Here is a 17,770-nt window from a genome sequence, read left to right as displayed (position 1 = left end):
CATTATTGCTGTTATTATTATTTATTATTATATTTAAACTTTCTTGTAAATTTTGTTCTCTATTATGAGTTTTTCTACAAGCTAATTTTCCAAAAATTCCAACTTTTTTCCCTCATAATATTACCAATTAAAATATTATAAATATTTGTGTTCTGTATATTATTTTCCATTTATTCTATTTTTATATATTTATAATATAAAGTAAAAAATAATGTTTTTCTTGTCCTGAGCTAGACTTTGCAGTACCACTTTGTCACCTAGGACGGCAGATGGTAAGTGTGTGTGTGTGTGTGGGGGGGGGGGAGCATCAATATAAATAAGATATACTGTAGATAGCCAGTGTCAAACTTGCTTATTATGAATGACTCCAATTTCTACATTTTATCCAAGAGGAGACTGAGGGCAGCAAGAGAACGGGCAGATGCAGCAAAGTGGAGGCTGTGGAGTATAATACTGTTCCTGCACAGCAACAACGTTAAAAAAAAAAAGGAAGTAGATCTTACTTAAGAATGATGTATAATTTACTTGAGAATGACACTTGTAATATTTACTTAGATTATCTATGTAGAAAAATATACTTTTTTTAAGCAAAAGTTTGTTTTTTTCGTGATTTTAATTAAGCTGCTGTTGATTACAATGCCTATTTCTGGTCTGTGTCTGTGAAGTGAAGACAGGCAGCCATGGGAGGGGGTAAACATGTTTCTAAACACCATCAGGGCTTCCCCTCAGGCTGTTATCTTGTTATTGTGACTGTGTGGACCCTCCTCAGGGAGCCCGGATGCTGCATTCAGGGACATCTCAATCACCTCGGGGGACTCCAGCTGGAAGCTCCACCCACGTAGAGATGACTATAAAGTCCACCAGCCACAAATTTAAATGGTCAGCTTTAGAAGTGTAATGGACGCATGTTCTTTTTTTTTTAGTTTTCTTCAAATGTGAGCATCTCCTCGTGCAGCAATAGGAGCCCTCCACCAGGTAGACCTCAGGAGCCCCAGGCAGGTATTGTTCCTTGTGCTGCCACCAAGGAGGCGACTACTCTGCTTTAAACGTGAAGGTATCTGGATTATTTGTGTGCGGAGACCACTCAAACACCTCAGGCTTCAGTCTCCTCCCGTGGGACTAATCACACTGACAGGAGCTCGCTGGAAAAGACGCTCCTCCCTGGAGACGCCATATGTAATCCATTGTGTTTTGGTCAGGTTTAGGGTAGAAAATTCAATTTCGCAGAATGTCGTTAAAATTATTTGATTCATTTTTCTGTGAAATACAATTCTATTTGTACTTTGTGTTTTACTTTATATTTTTAAATAAAGTTGTTCTAAGCTGGCTGTCTCTATGGTTTGTGTGTGTAATATTTCATTAATTATTACTGGTGTTTGTTTTTTTTCATAATTTTTATTAGCTGTCTCAACAAAAGTGAAATTATTTGCTTTCGCAAGACATTTCAAAATATAATTATATATATATTTTTTTACTTGCGGTTTGTTTTTTTAAATAATACTAAAATATATTTGATGTAATTTTCCATTGCAATACATTTTAAATATGATTATTACTATTCATATTGTTATTTACCAACTAAATATATTTTGTCATTAATGCCTTTTAAGATATTTAAAATATTTTTTATGTTTTAAGTATAGTATATATTTTTATAAATTTGATTTTATTTATTTTATTTTTTATTTTAAAAAAAAGGTTAGGTTTGTGTACCCTAAATGTAAAATATGATATTTAATCATTTTTCAATATTTGTACATAGTATAAAAATGTATTTAAATAATTCAAGTACATTTTTATTAATAAAAAAAGTCAAATATATGCATTTTAATTTTTCAAATTTAATTAAGACATATTGAAGCCAATATATAAAATCTATTATTACACTATTATTATTATTATAATAATAATCCAATCTCATCTTGTCTGGCTGGTAAAATCTTTTATAGGCTGAACTTCACAAAATATTACGATTCATTAATTCAACACTAAAAAATATATATATAAGAAAAATCAAGAGAGTTTAATATATTTGTTATTTACTCACCTGGATGAAAACGTATAATGTTTCTTCGCAGCGTTGCGCACGGCAAAAATGCTTCCGTGAGTGGGGCTTCCATTTATAAAGGTGACCAGTAGGGGCGGATCATCCTCTTGTGGGAACACGGTCCGGTCTAAACCTGTTACTTGACTTATTTATCAATTACTAGCAAGTGTACTCATATCATTTACATATTCCATATTCTCTTTTGTTATTGTTACTCACTTTTCCGCCTCCAACTTAGTAATGCACTCTCTTATAGGCTTCTTATGAAATACGTTGGTCTTCTCTTGGATATCCAGGCAGGTACCAGAGAGCATCATGGGACCGGGGTGATGTTACACTTGTTTTCTTGACGCCTCTGAAATTGAGCAAGGGGAATGTTTATCAATCAAATATTGTAGGGGAGTCAAAAGCCAAAAAAGAACAGAAAATGTAAAAAAGTGATTACCCCCCTGTTAAAACATAAATGAATCGAGCTCTATCAGTCTGGAAAAGGTTAGTATAAGGCTTCTAAAGCTTTGGGACTCCAGCAAAACACAGTGAGAGCCATTGTCCACAAATGGCGAAAACAGTGGTGAACCTTCCCAAGAGTGGCCATTTTGGCCAACCAAAATGCCCCCAAAAACGCAGCAATGATTCATCCAAGAGGTCACAAAAGACCCCACAACAACATTCTAAGACCTCAATTGCCTCAGTTAAGGTCAGTGTTCATGACTCCATCATAAGAAAGACACTGAGCAAAAACATCCTACATGGCAGAGTTTGAAGACCAAAAATAACATTAAGGCTCGTCTCAATTTTGCCAGAAAACATCTTGATGATCACCAAGAACTTTTTTGGAAAATACTATGTGGTCTGACACGACAAAAGTTAAACTTTGTGGAAGGTGTGTGTTCAATTACTGGTGTAATAGTAACGCATTTCAGAAAAAAGAACATCATACCAACAGTAAAATATGGTGGAGGTAGTGTGATGGTCTGGGGCTGTTTTGCTGTTTTGCTGATTCAGGACCTGGAAGACTTGTGGTGATAAATGCAGATGTTCTGATTCTGATGTCTACCAAAAAAATCTTGAAATATTTAAGTGTGACAAACATGAAAAAAACAGGAAAGAGGGGGGTGGCAGCACTTTTTCACACTAGTGTGTATCTACATATATATATATATATATATATATATATATATAGAAATATATATTTCAAGACACAGCTTTGTGATATTTTCTTTACATTTTGCATTTTTGCTCTATTTTTTATGTAAAAAAAAAATGTAATTTCTTCAACGTGTAAACAAACTGTGGGCCACACATTGGACACCCCTGTTGTAGACTAACTTGTTCTTATTCAGACTTGAAACTGCAGAGTCAAGGTTGACTCAACAGCACCCCTGGTGGCTGTAAGCAAGTAGTACTCTCCATTTTGCTCAATGAACAATAACAGATGAATGAGACAACAAAATGAGAGACGTTATGTACTGTTGTTGTATATAGTTGCTGTAATACTGCTTGTGGGTGCTAGGGGGCAGTACAGGTTGAATAATGATGGAGAATTTTGCTGAATTTTTTTTTATAACAATAATAATGCTCAGTTTGCTGTATTCATTCAAGGATATGTTGGTTATAGTGATGTATATTTCCTTTTATTCTTATTGATTTCAATCAGAAAGCAATAATAAACATTTAGTAAACGTTCAGTGTCAATCATGCTGTACTGTGCACTGCAATACAGGAAGCAATGGGGCGGCAATTCATTTAATTGGAACAATAGTAACAAGTCATGCCTTATATAACCCAATTGTGCATTTTTAAAGATAGATGTTTTCCACATAACCACTTCCTCATTGTGCACTTCCTGTTTCGGGCTACTTTATTAGAATGTAATCGCTGTTATATCAACTTTGTTCCAATAGATACAGAAATAAACTTTGATTACTGGCTTAAAGCAATAAAATGAAATAATATCACTAATAATATTCAATAATATCATTTTAACAGCAGCACTACAGTAGATGAATGGGATGTTTTTCGGAGGGAGGAGTAGGAGCTCCACTATTAAAGGGGATGTTGATGCGGTGGTTATTAACTGCATGGCCCTTAGCTAACCCGCACCCCATTACAGCCATTATGTCACACTCAATATACACTGAAACACGTAATTATAGGCCTGCGAGTCTTCAGGCAGACATCCAACAAACAAACACCCCCTCATTAGGAGTCACTTGCCGAATGGTGCTCCCCCCCATGATGACACATGGAGCGCTTGAATTGAAAATCCACTTAAGGCACACAAAAACAGTCTAATGAGATCCGATATAAGATCTGTGTCACCAATGCAGACTTCACAAAGATAATAATGCTCAGTTTTGGTTGACACTGTCACAATATGGTTATTATTGTATCGTCGAGGGTGTCATTACAATGTGCAGGTGTACCTAATGCTGTGTCCGGCAGGCACTCCTCCCCAAGTACAAACACCTGTCACCTTTCTTGGAATAATTCCACACACTGCGTGAGCTGGTCATCTTTAAGAGGAAGCTAGAAAACATGAACCATGTGACGAGTAGCATCGGTTACACTCTGTCTAACTCAGTGGCGTCATTAGGCCTATTTTTATTTGATATTTTTTATAGATTTAAAAAAAAAATGTATTTATTTATTTTTTTGACAAAAAAAATCTGACAAATTTCATATAATAGGGCAAAAGCAGGCTAATAAGCAGGCTAATAAGCAGGCTAATAAGCAGGCTAATAAGCAGGCTAATTCTCCGTCTAACTCAGTGGCGTCATTAGGCCTATTTAGGGGGGGCTTCAGCCCCCCTAAAATGTTCTAAAGTCCCCCTAAATAATATGATATTTTTTTATGGAGTTTAAATTTTTTTTTGTATTTATTTAATTTTTTTTTTACAAAAAAAATCTCTGACAAATTTCATATAATAGGCAAAAGCAGGCTAATAAGCTAGCCAATAAGCAGGCTAATACTTCGTCTAACTCAGTGGCGTCATTAGGCCTATTTAGGGGGCTTCAGTCCCCCTAAAATGTTCATAAGCCCCCCTAAATAAAATGATAGATTTTTAAATTTTTTTTGGATTTATTTATTTTATTTTATTTTTTACCAAAAAAAATCTCTTACAAACTTCATATAATAGGGCAAAAGCAGGATAATAAGCAAGCCAATAATACTACAATACAGTACTACAATAATACCAGCCTACTACTCCTCCTAGTAGTAGTAATAATCAGAAGAAGAATAATGATAGTAATAATAATAGGCTAATTAATAATATAATAATGATTACTATATAATTGATCACTGTCCACTGGACAGAATGGTTGCAGAGTATATTGTGTGTACTTGTGTAAATTTAATCCTGTGAATCTCCAGGAGGCTAAGCCCCCCCCTGTCCTCAGAACCTAGTGACACCCCTGGTCTAACTTCAAGCATGAGTACACCACCAAGACCTGGTTTTACCTTCTGTTGACTTTGTATAAACATCAGCTCTTATCTCACCTCGCCTGCTGATGATTTGGAATTTGGGTCAGGAGGAGAGTTAGCACCCTGTGGGGCTCCAAATCAGGACAAATTATCATAAAGTGGCATTTTATAATTAAAACATTGATGATATCTGTATTGACAGCATACTTACCCGCTATTGCTTCATCAAAGTAACATTTGTGACACCTAGCGGCCTAATGGCACAGTGAACATTCACACAGGAGCTGCTGTCAGCCACAACTCACACCAGTCATTGGCATGTCTTCCATGGAAGACGTCAGCACAGATATATTAGCATATGTTAATGAATACGATCAAATGACTTTATATACATATATTACTTACTCGTTTATCATACTGGTCCAAAGTAAAATTCCTTATTCATAAATGGAATATTTTGTTATAAAGCATAGAAACCTGTTTGACATTGTAAATACGGTTTTGAGCAATAGAGCCCTCGGTATGAAATAGCACCCCTATAATCAAAGGTGGGGAAAGGGTCCTTGGGGGCTCAAAGCAAGAAATTCATGAGGTCCCCCACCCCATGTGTGCACACCGGAAACATTTTTTTTGCACACAATTTTTGACATGTACACTAAGAGAACCCTAATAGAAGAGATTAGGGGTTCTCAAAGTGAGGTCCAGTTGGTGGCCTATAAACAAACCTTATGGTTCATGCTGATTGACAGCGCTGAAGGCAGATAGGGCTGTGCGGGGGTGCCCGGGCCCTCCCCCAAAGGGGGGTTTGCTTCGTCGTTATTTCATAATTGCATGGTAAATGCCCATTGTTTTTCATTTCGGGGGCCCCCCTAAAAGCCGGTGCCCCAGTTAAATCTCTGTTTTGCCTGTTGGTACGCCCCACTTGTGCCCATAATGACTTTTAAACTTGTGTTCCCTAATATATTGACATAATCGTACAGTGAACATTCACACAGGAGCTGCTGTCAGCCACAACTCACGCCTGTCACTGGCAGTCTTAGACATCACTGTGGCGGAGTTACAAAAGAAGCCACTTTCATGTTATGATGCTCCTTATGATCCTCCAGATTTCGTAATCTTATGACTTTTGTGTGTCTGAAAAACTATGCGGGTTGCGCGATGGACAAGTGGTTAGCACGCAGACCTCACAGCTGTGTGGAGTGTGCATGTGCTGTGGGTTTTCTCCGGTTACTCCGGTTTCCTCCCACATTCCAAAAACATGCTAGGTTAATTGGCGACTCCAAATTGTCCATAGGTATGAATGTGAGTGTGAATGGTTGTTTGTCTATATGTGCCCTGTGATTGGCTGGCGACCAGTCCGGGGTGTACCCCACCTCTCGGCTGAAGACAGCTGGGATAGGCTCCAGCTCCCCCTTGTGAGGATAAGCGGTAGAAAATGAATTAATGAATAACTATGCAGCTCATTGGCGCCCTCTGTTGGATGCCCTCAAACTCACCTACACCTATGTATAAGCAATTTGCTTCATCCATACTTAATGCATTTTCCATTTGCTTTTTGCCTGTGGGGGGTTTTTAACTTGTTGGAATTAAATCATCTCTCCTTTTATGGTCTTGATTGAGATTATTAAGAGGATGCTGCAAAGGTTTCAATTAAAAAGGAGTCCATAAATGTAAGGAGGGCAAGCGTAGAAAGTCATTCCCAAGAGGGAATTAATGACCTGTGTCTGGCTTGTGTTATATTAACATTTAATTGAAGCAGCTCAGCCATGCGGAGGACACCTTACACTGAACTCTCAGGGGAATTTTTACACTCAGCAAACAAACAAGACCATCCACCAAGACAGCTAATGAGTCAAAAAGGGGAAAAAAAACACATTTCAAAACTTTTAGCAATAGAAATCCCTGAATTTGTAACACAAACGACAGAGTGCTGATCATAGTGTTTTAGCTTGCCTGTGTGTTTTTCTGCCACATTGAGGTCGTTCAACTTTGTTTATGAGCAAAGTTCAAAAAGTGTGTTTTTGACAAAATACGACAAAAGGATTTACTACATCAGCATTCTGTCAAAAAGGGCAATTTCTTACTTTTTAATTCTTACATCTGACAAGAACAATCCTCTGGTTATAAGAAGAGATTTTATTCCTCGTGTCAGCAAAATGTGCTTTTTAAAATAAATAGATTGCTGCAGGGTTCATGCCACTGCCAGTGTTAATAAACACTGCAATACTGGGAAAGCCTTTACTGGTATATTCCATTCATTTGGAAAAAAAAACATTTCACTACAAGACTAGTAGATTCTGAACAGGGTCAATATTATTAATATACAATTAATATACCTTAGATATGTCAGTGATACAGTATATCTACTATAGATGGAAGACAAGACAAGATAATTGTGCCTTATTTTGCCCTTCTTACCCAGCCTACAGTCATGCACAGTGGTAGTGGGGTGCATGACTGCTGGCGGCACACTGTGGGAGCTACGGTTCCAACATGTTGTGTGACACTATGTGAAGCGGAGCATGATCTCCACCACATGGAATAAGGAGCCCAAACATCTCCGCTGGAGCCTATCCCAGGTGTGTTTTACTGCCTAATTAGCTTCTGTTTCTGTAGCTTTCTGTTTATGTTAGCTTCTGTTGGACACTTAAAAGCAGGCAATTTTTTTTTATTTTAAAATTGTGACATTTTGAAATTTTTAAATAAAAATAAAAATAAAAATAAAATAAAAATAAAAATAAAAATAAAAATAAAAATAAAAATAAAAATAAAAATAAAAATAAAAATAAAAATAAAAATAAAAATAAAAATAAAAATAAAAATAAAAATAAAAATAAAAATAATTTAAAGAAGAGCTACAAAATGCTTTTTTGCAAACAAGCCCTCATTCATTCATTCATTTTCTACCGCTTATCCTCACGAGGGTCGCGGGGGTGCTGGAGCCTATCCCAGCTGTCTTCGGGCGAGAGGCAGGGTACACCCTGGACTGGTGGCCAGCCAATCACAGGGCACATATAGACAAACAACCATTCACACTCACATTCATACCTATGGACAATTTGTAGTCGCCAATTAACCTAGCATGGATGTTTGGTTATGGTACCTGACTAGTGTTGGCCGCTCTAGACCCAGTGGATAGTACATCTATACAAGCAGTACACTGACTACTCTAAAAGTATATCCATATTTACTTCCTATTGTATTGTCCCTAGAGAAAATATAGTCAAAATCGAGCAAACATTTACGGTTGGCTAGCATGCTTTTGTCTGCAGTTGAGAACGATCCCTGGCACGTTAAAACACCCATTGGTTGGCTGTGGAAAATGAAAAATGACCTCGAGTGCAGATGGGCTGCAGTGGAGTTGAGCGAAAAGATGAGGCATGACCAAAGTTCAGTCAGTCAACTGACTATTTATGAAATAAAGTTTGGTGACCACTGCCTCTCAAGGGCACACACACACACACAAATGGAACATTGGAGCAGTAATAAGCTGAAAAGGATAAACAACTTTGGTATTGTACAATATCTCTTTGATTTATTTGTGTCAGCAATTGACTTTTATAACACACTGTATATATATATATATATATATATATATATATAGTGGCTGCACGGTGTTCGAGTGGTTAGCACGCAGGCTTCACAGCAAGGAGACCCAAGTTCAATTCCACCCATCTCTGTGTGGAGTTTGCATGTACTCTACGGTTTCCTCCCACATTCCAAAAACATGCTAGGTTAATTGGCGACTCCAAATTGTCCATAGGTATGAATGTGAGTGTGAATGGTTGTTTGTCTATATGTCCCCTGTGATTGGCTGCATGGCGACCAGTCCAGGGTGTACCCCGCCTCTCGCCTGAAGTCAGCTGGGATAGGCTCCAGCAAATAGAAGATGAATGAATGATAATATTAATTTCACTGTGAAACAGTGCAGGTCTGTACCTTTAAAAATAATCATTTCTTGTCAAAGTACACTTCAAAATATTTTAAAAATATATATATTAGTAGTACCCTCGTGAGGAAAAAGCGGTAGAAAATGAATGAATGAATGAATATTTTAGTAGTGTAGCATTATTAAAAATTAAATATTGTTAAAATTAGGCACATCCGATATTAGCTTTTTTTGCCAAAAAACAATATGTTGATATAATGTTATCAACATATTGATATGTTGATATTATATATGTTGATATAGATCTCAATTTCCGATACTGATATCAGCCGATACCGATATGTGCAACATAACGTATCTCACGTATGTGTTGTATAAAGCATTTAAAAAATATCGTTTTTCATGATAAAAATATTGATATTGATATCAACCGATATCACATTTGTATACTGATATCGGGTCGATAATTATCTGTACCTATATGTATCGGACACCCATAATTAAACTATTTTAAAGGACTAAAATAATCTTTAATAAGATTACAATTACAGCCAAAAAAACTTATAATAAAAATAACTCATAACGTCTTTCTACCATAATCCCATTGGAATAGACTGGGTGGGTAGACCGGTCGTTAACCGAGGTGTTCATGTTGAAAACGTTAACTATTTCTGGTGGAGAGAAAATATATTTAGCTATGTCACACTCTCTCTGTCTCACACACACACACACACACACCAAATAACCCACTACCCCCCCCCCCCCCGTCGTGACGTCACAAGGGTACAAGGAGCGTGTGCAGAAGCGGAGCACACAAGCCACCAGTCACATCAACCACAGCGCCACATCAGTATTATTAATAACCCCCCTCCTTTTTTAAAACTAACAATTTACAACAAAACTTGTATTAAAGTCACGTGAATGCAGAGGGGAGGCGTTCATTGATTATTGGAAGAAGTTGGATTAAAACGCCACTTGGAAGTGAAGAAGCGGTTTCTTCCAGATGCTCATCAAGATGAACTGGAGTCGGATGGACCGACCGCTTCACCGGTAACTACTTTTACTTTCGATACTTTCCTTTCCTTCACTTTAATGGCGTGTGGACACGTTGTGAAATGTGGGAGGGGGGATATTGTTTCTTTTACGTGTTGAAGGAAGTACAGCAATGCACGGAAAGCGTGCGATGTTGTGTTCAGGTCCTCACGTATAAAGCAAGTGCACTTATCGTGTGACTTTATCGCTCACGCCTGAAATGGTTCGTTATCTAATAGCGGCGGCTTCCATTTACACTATGCAGCATAATGCAAAGTGGATACACAACTAAGTATGTTTGTAGATTTCACAATATAAATAATATAAATAAAACCTAGTTTAAGGTTTATACTAAAAAACCAGCACAGTACAAAATAAAGTGTTTAAAGTGTCTCCCATTTTTAGCCCTGCTCAGCATAAATAATTTCTAAAGACAAATTACTGGCAATATTCCTAAAACACTAAAAAACGCCCACTTTGAATATACAGTATATACCCTACATAAATAATATAAATGCGTTAGCAGACAAACAGATGTTACATTACGTGTTGCACAATATTTGGGGCAGTGCCTGATACATCCAGGAGATGGCACTGTTTTGCGCCTTTCTTCCCAATAATGTAATTTATATACAATATAGAGCAGTGACTCATAAAATAATACAATTTGCGGCTTAATTCGTTCAATCCCAGCCATTTTTTCAAAATTCAACCCCTTTCGTACTATTTTAGAGGATTTTTGAGTGATATTTCACTCATTTTTCTGTGAAAAAACACAGAATATTGTGTTCTTTGGCTATATAGATATATAGATAGACTTTCTTTATTGTAATTGCACAATAACACAACAGTGAAATTGCCAACGAAATGTCGTTGCCTGGCTCCCGTATAATAATAAATAATAATAATAATGTGATGAATAAATAGATGACATCACAATATGAACAACAACTGCGTCTTTCATCAGCATTTTTTTTCATTCTTTAGTCATCAGCAGTAGAACATAGGTAGGTTTCAGGAAAATATCAGTTCCCGACTAAAAAAAAAAAAAAATTTGGGCATAACCACATACAACACAACAGTTAAACAACACAAAAAAAGGGTTGTTTACAAATATCACACCATCTACTTACAATTTCCCCATTTGGAACTAAACTGTATGCGTGTGCACGACCACGCCAACGTGTGCATACATAAAAATTTCTCCAATCACCTCTTTTTGCCTCTTGCGCAACAAAACCTAAAAGACATATATACGTCTTTTGGGAGCAAGCGTTCAGGATTTTAAAAAAACTTATAAATATGAATGAGTTAATAGCCCAGAAGTGTTTTGACTTCCTAATTGGACCCAGTTGGACAGCTAGAACAACGAGCCATGTGCTCATCTTGGATTTGCACGCCGCCGCTAATCCTGACCTCAATGCTAATTGTGCAAATATATTCCGCATGGTACGAGCTATAATAAACGCATCAGTCCTTGAATGAGTGATGCGTGTGTGTATGTTGTCGTAAGAGCATTCGGGTGAATGTGTGAGTGCTACCATGCATAAAATACCAATATCAGTGCTTATATGATGTGTGCTATTCAGTGCTAAATGAAGACAGCTTTCGTGCCTTGATTATCTTGGAGGTGTGTTTGGGCTCTTTGTGTTGGAAATCTGCCGTGAAGCCCAATTTCCCTAAATAAGGGGCGCATGCGCTGTCAAAGTACATGTTGGAGTTCATCTTTGCCATCAATGAACCGTAGCTCCCCAGTCCTGGCAGCACTCATGCATGCTACCACCACTGTGGAAAAAAAGTTGACGTTAAAATGACAAAAGTTACTCTTTGGCAAACAAAATTGCACAAGACTGTGACAAAGGGTAAGCCGGGTTTACAAGTGTCAGTCGGGAAGCCATTGTTGGCCAGACATCTACAGATCTGTAAGCACTCTGTATGTTCCTTGACCCCGTTACTAAGGTAATAAACTGCTCAGGTTCTTTGTATTTATTTCAGGCATTCTCTGTCTTTGTTTGATTTTTTTTTTCCATAGTGCTACTCACATGTCACTAGCTTTTCAGGCAATAATGGCTTTGAGATGACTCATTTGCAGTGGATGGTAAACCTTTATGGTAATATTATGAGGGAAAAAAATCATTAACAGCATAGAGGTGAAAAATTAAGGAAAGAAAATATGTTCTTTGTTTTTTCTTGAGCAATAATGGGTCATGATATTAAAGAGAAACAAAACAAGTTGTCATTTTTGGCAAATTCGGTTGGGAAAAAATGATATAATGGGAATAAAGTCATAATATGACAAGAAAATTAAGTTAACAGAAAGATCAAATAGAACTGAAAAACAGCAAACATGGGAAAAAAGAGCAAAGACTGAAGTTCATAGCAATAATATATTTTTTTCACCTATATCACAAAGCTGAGATTCAGTTCTATTTCTTGGAATATATGTAAGAAATAAGTCAAGAAATCAGGTGATTGAATATCTAATGAAAAACAAGCTAAAGTAAGGCTGGACCAAAACTCATATCCTGATTTATTAAGTTGAATATCAATATACAATATATACCAAAATCTTTTTTTAGACATAGGCCAAAGCCAAATATGTGTGTATAGTTTTATTAAAATGTAAACAATCTTAAAAAGTTAAATCTTTAGTGTCTCAAGTTAGCGTCGTTAGCACTTTCATTTAAGGATCCCCATTACAAAATACGGTAAACATGGTTGATAGCGTTTTTATACAGCAACTTTTATACCGCCTTTTTTGCTGTTCACTCCCGCTATGCAGCCTCTCCTCCTTCATATCTCTGCGGGGTTCTCCGATAGCTCCACATAGCAAAGGGGTGCTCAAAGCTAACAGTTACTCCCGAGTGTAAACAATGGAGTAAGAGAGAAGCTACAAGATGAACATCCATAGCTGCACACTTGCTTAAAGGGACGGTACGGCACAAAATAAAAAAAAAGTTATGAATAAAGCACTGTTAAACACTAAAAACGGTGCAGAAGACAGTTATTAGCTTGAAACATTACACCTCCACATCAAATACAGTCTATATGTAGATATGAACGATATATGAACTTTTTTTTGACATTGTGCTTAAAAGAAATATCAATACATCACCAAGCGCTAAACCAAAGTATCACTTAAAACAACAAAGTTCCCTTTATTCGGTAAATAAATCTAGACGGGAAAGCAAAAAGTGTATATTCAGTGACATATTGCAGGAGGTTTGCCACCAGCTGCTTATAATTATCTGCCTTAGAAATACGATCTGTACTTCTGACTTATGTTTTCTTTATTAGTGACCTACACCAAAAAATATACCAGTTTTGTTCCTCGGTCTGCATTGGATGCTGGTGGCCGAGGTTTGCCACCAGCTGCTTATAATTATCTGTCTTGGAAATACTATCTGTACTTCTGACTTATGTTTTCTTTATTAGTGACCTACACCAAAAAATATACCAGTTTTGTTCCTCGGTCTGCATTGGATGCTGGTGGCCGAGGTTTGCCACCAACTGCTTATAATTATCTGTCTTGGAAATACTATCTGTACTTCTGACTTATGTTTTCTTTATTCGTGACCTACACCAAAAAATATACCAGTTTTGTTCCTCGGTCTGCATTGGATGCTGTTGGCCGAGGTTTGCCACCAGCTGCTTATAATTATCGGTCTTGGAAATACTATCTGTACTTCTGGCTTATGTTTTCTTTAATAGTGACCTACACCAAAAAATATACCAGTTTTGTTCCTCGGTCTGCATTGGATGCTGGTGGCCGAGGTTTGCCACCAGCTGCTTATAATTATCTGTCTTGGAAATACTATCTGTACTTCTGACCTACACCAAAAAAATATAGCAGTTTTGTTCCGGAAGCATTTTACTTGTAGACCAGTGATCTCCACACCCAGACGTCTTCCCACCAAATTGAAGCCGATAAAGTGTCTGAGGTGGTGAGCCATACAGCACATTGAAAGGAGAGCCCGGCGGCAACACCCTCCCTGATGGACCCTTATCGGCACTCTGTTACAATCCAGAGTGACAGCTCTTTGTAGTGTAGGCTATTCTTAGCACCTTCCCCGGGTTCCGTGATGATGTGCGTCCGTTTGGAGCCGAAACCCAAAGAGCACCCCCCCCCAACCCCCAACCCCCAGGCTCAATGTACATGATCGTGATCACACATCCACTCTTCAGCGCACCTGCCCCTCAACAACATAGAGCTGGACTATCTTCTCATCTTTTTAGGTGTCTGGTCTCCTCTTGACACTCTTGTTTTGTCAACCTTTGTCTTTCAGCACCAAGGTGGCAGAAGCTTTTACATCAACATCACACCTTGAGAAAGAAGGGTGAAAAAAATCAATGTTGTTTGCAGTAAATCGAAGAAATTCGCCCTTGTCTTTTATATCACAGGGCACATATAGACAAACAACCATTCACACTCATATTCATACCTATGGACAATTTGGAGTCGCCAATTAACCTAGCATGTTTTTGGAATGTGGGAGGAAACCGGAGTAAAACATGCAAACTCCACACAGAGATGGCCGAGGGTGGAATTGAACTTGGGTTTCCAAGCTGTGAGGCCTGCATGCTAACCACTTGACCGCCGTGCAGCCCTTTTTGTTTGTAAACAACAATTCATTCATTCATTTTCTACCGCTTTTCCTCACGAGGGCCGCGGGGGGTGCTGGAGCCTATCCCAGCTGACTTCAGGCAATAGGCGGGGTAAACCCTGGACTGGTCGCCAGCCAATCACATGCACGGGGAGAACATGCAAACTCCACACAGAGATGGCCGAGGGTGGAATTGAACTTGGTTCTCCTAGCTGTGAGGCCTGTGTGCTAACCACTCGCTATGGACAATTTGGAGTCGCCAATTAGCCTAGCATGTTTTTGGAATGTGGGAGGAAACCGGAGTACCGGAGTAAGAAGTCAGTGCACTCCTCTGGGGATGAGCAGCGCTCAGTAAAGGGAAGGACTCGGAGGAAACCCGGAGAAAACCCACGCATGAACGGGGAGAACATGCAAACTCCACACAGAGATGGCCGAGGGTGCAATTGAACAATAATAGCACAGGCGACAAAGGGTGGGATTTCCGATGTCCCATTAATTATACCCATACACATGTTCAGGCACACACACAAATCAGTTATGTCATAAAGCTATCACGGATTTAACGGAGTATTAATTTAGCCCGCCTACGCAGCCTTAATAATAGCAAGCAAAATAAATTTTTTTTTTAAAAAAGAGCAATGAGAGGGATCACTCCAAGAAATTGACATCAATAATAAACAACCAAGCACTGTGAATTTCACGCAGACGATTAAAAGCATCTCCTCTGGGGCTTAGTTAAGTAACTAATACTAATATGAATAAACAGTCACAAGTGTCACGCTTCCAAAACACAGTGAGAATAATCTGCGGTACCTAATCGTTTTATTATGAGTCTCACATGACAGTTTTAGTACCTCCACAATAAAAATGACATTAAACAGTTTGGATTTTGTATGCGCTCTCTGTCACCCACACACACACACACACACACACATAGTCTTAATATACACAATTTTAGAGGAAACATCAGAACCAATCCTTTCCTGTTAGAGACAGGAAACGTCTACCGCCTATTGAATAGACATCGACTCCTGCGTCGCTCCAAGACACTCTTTATTTTATTTTGTTTTGGTTCCGGCTTAAACTAATACATTTATAGAGTTTATTACATCTTATTGGCCAATGACAAGAGAGTAAGACCTCTTAATGTAACCTCCAAAACAAGAAGGAGGTTAAGAAGGAAACCAAATTACTGATTTGTTCTTTATGGGCCAAAAAGGCACAAACTCGGAGGTGGAAACTGTTAGTGTAGGGCATGGGTCTCAAACATGCGGCCCGCGGGCTAAATGTGGCCCGCAGGACACTAGTTTGAGGCCCCCGCCTTGATATGAAAGTTTAATGTTAGTGTTCATGTTCATGTTCATGTTAGTGTTCATGTTAACATGTTCATGTTAAAGGTTAAATAACAATAGTTAATAGTTATCCTCCCTATCCGTGTGGAAGTGGTAAGTTTTTGGCTATTTAAGTTTAAAGGAAATAACTTGAAGGCTACCGTTTAGGTCGCTAGCTCTCTAGTTTGCGAGTTAGCAAGTGTCTCAAGACCCTGCAGTTGCGCAATATGTTGTAAATAAAAAGAGTATAAATGTGACTATAGTCATGTTTTGTCATGTCTACAGGGCTCTAATAATATTTGAGAACAGTGGAATGTTTTATCAGAGCTTTTCTCGTAGAAAATTGGAACCAAGGCGAAGTTTTTAAAAAAATGTTGTTTTTAATAAATGCGTTTTTTTTTGGAAAACCTGATGCGGCCCAGTCTCACCCAGACCCGAGCTCCAGTGGCCCCCAAGTAAATTGAGTTTGAGACCCCTGGTGTAGGGGGTTGAAGGGTCAGCAACCAGTTGATCTATAGGACTTAACTAGTCAATCGCTGTTGTAAATGCTATTTTTATTAAACGTTTATATTTACGCAGACACCTTTCAGGGCAGACATGGTTACCATGATGGATACCTAGCTCTCCATTTGGCTACAAAAACTTGTTTGCCGTCAGCTGGAACGCGCGTCATGTGCTGGAAGATACAGCCATCCCAATGAGAGCGGACATCGTAAATGTTGTCGCTGTATCTGTGTTGCTGACGGAACTAGCATAAGTATATGTAGCAATGCGGCCTAGAAACAAAATTTCGGTGGTGTTTTAAATCATCAAAATACGGCAAGATACTGCAACTATTATATTATATATATTTTATATTATATGTTTTACTAGAATAATTATTATATTTTTATTATTTATAATAATAATAATTTATTATAATATTTATTATATTTGAATGTATTATTTTATTATTATATTATATTAATATATATTAATATAATAATAACAATTATTATTATATTATTATAATATTAATATATTATTATATTATAATATCATCAGTGTACGCGTTAATGCATGATCACAGCATGTATATCAAACAATGCAATGTTGTTAGAGGGTTTTTTTGTAGTCAAAATTGGTGTGTCCCTATGGCATTGTTAGCTAGCTCATATTAACTTCTTTTCCCGTGTTATAATGCACAAAAACTGGGAAGAAATATGAGATTGGGTATGATTGACAAAATTACCCATGAGAATATGTAGTATTCTACACTTGTCATTCATTATTATTATTATTGCTGTTGAAAGAGAAATGAGCATTGAAAAATATCATTATGATTCCCCCATCAGATAGTCAGTGTTGCCTCGGGTCCATAGTCTCCGCTCAGTACCAGGACCAGAATCGGATAGGCAGCCCAGAACATTCCATCACTTTCTAGTGTGGCCTGGACGGCTGC

At 37.7% G+C, this 17,770-nt stretch overlaps 2 protein-coding genes across 7 annotated transcripts in view; one reads left to right on the top strand and one right to left on the bottom strand.

Moving 5' to 3' along the window:
- LOC131102701 (G-protein coupled receptor 183-like) overlaps positions 1-17,770 on the bottom strand; it is a 71,943-nt gene that overhangs the window by 2,304 nt on the left and 51,869 nt on the right. For 5 of the 6 annotated variants that reach the window (XM_058048175.1, XM_058048176.1, XM_058048174.1 and 2 more), the window contains one exon: positions 2,048-2,402. In XM_058048175.1, coding sequence (XP_057904158.1) covers positions 2,048-2,120 — 73 coding nt within the window. In that variant the 5' untranslated portion in view covers positions 2,121-2,402. The remainder of the gene's footprint in view (positions 1-2,047; positions 2,403-17,770) is intronic. The other variant, XM_058048177.1, reaches the window with a different exon arrangement.
- gcgra (glucagon receptor a) overlaps positions 10,158-17,770 on the top strand; it is a 52,012-nt gene continuing 44,399 nt past the window's right edge. The window contains exon 1 of the mRNA XM_058048171.1: positions 10,158-10,412. The gene's annotated coding sequence lies outside the window, so the exon portion shown is untranslated. The remainder of the gene's footprint in view (positions 10,413-17,770) is intronic.

The sequence above is a fragment of the Doryrhamphus excisus genome, chromosome 15 (genome assembly GCF_030265055.1).
Source record: "Doryrhamphus excisus isolate RoL2022-K1 chromosome 15, RoL_Dexc_1.0, whole genome shotgun sequence".
Lineage (NCBI taxonomy): Eukaryota > Metazoa > Chordata > Actinopteri > Syngnathiformes > Syngnathidae > Doryrhamphus > Doryrhamphus excisus.
The sequence above is the reverse complement of the archived record's forward strand: the minus strand, read 5'-3'. Positions and strand labels throughout refer to the sequence as shown.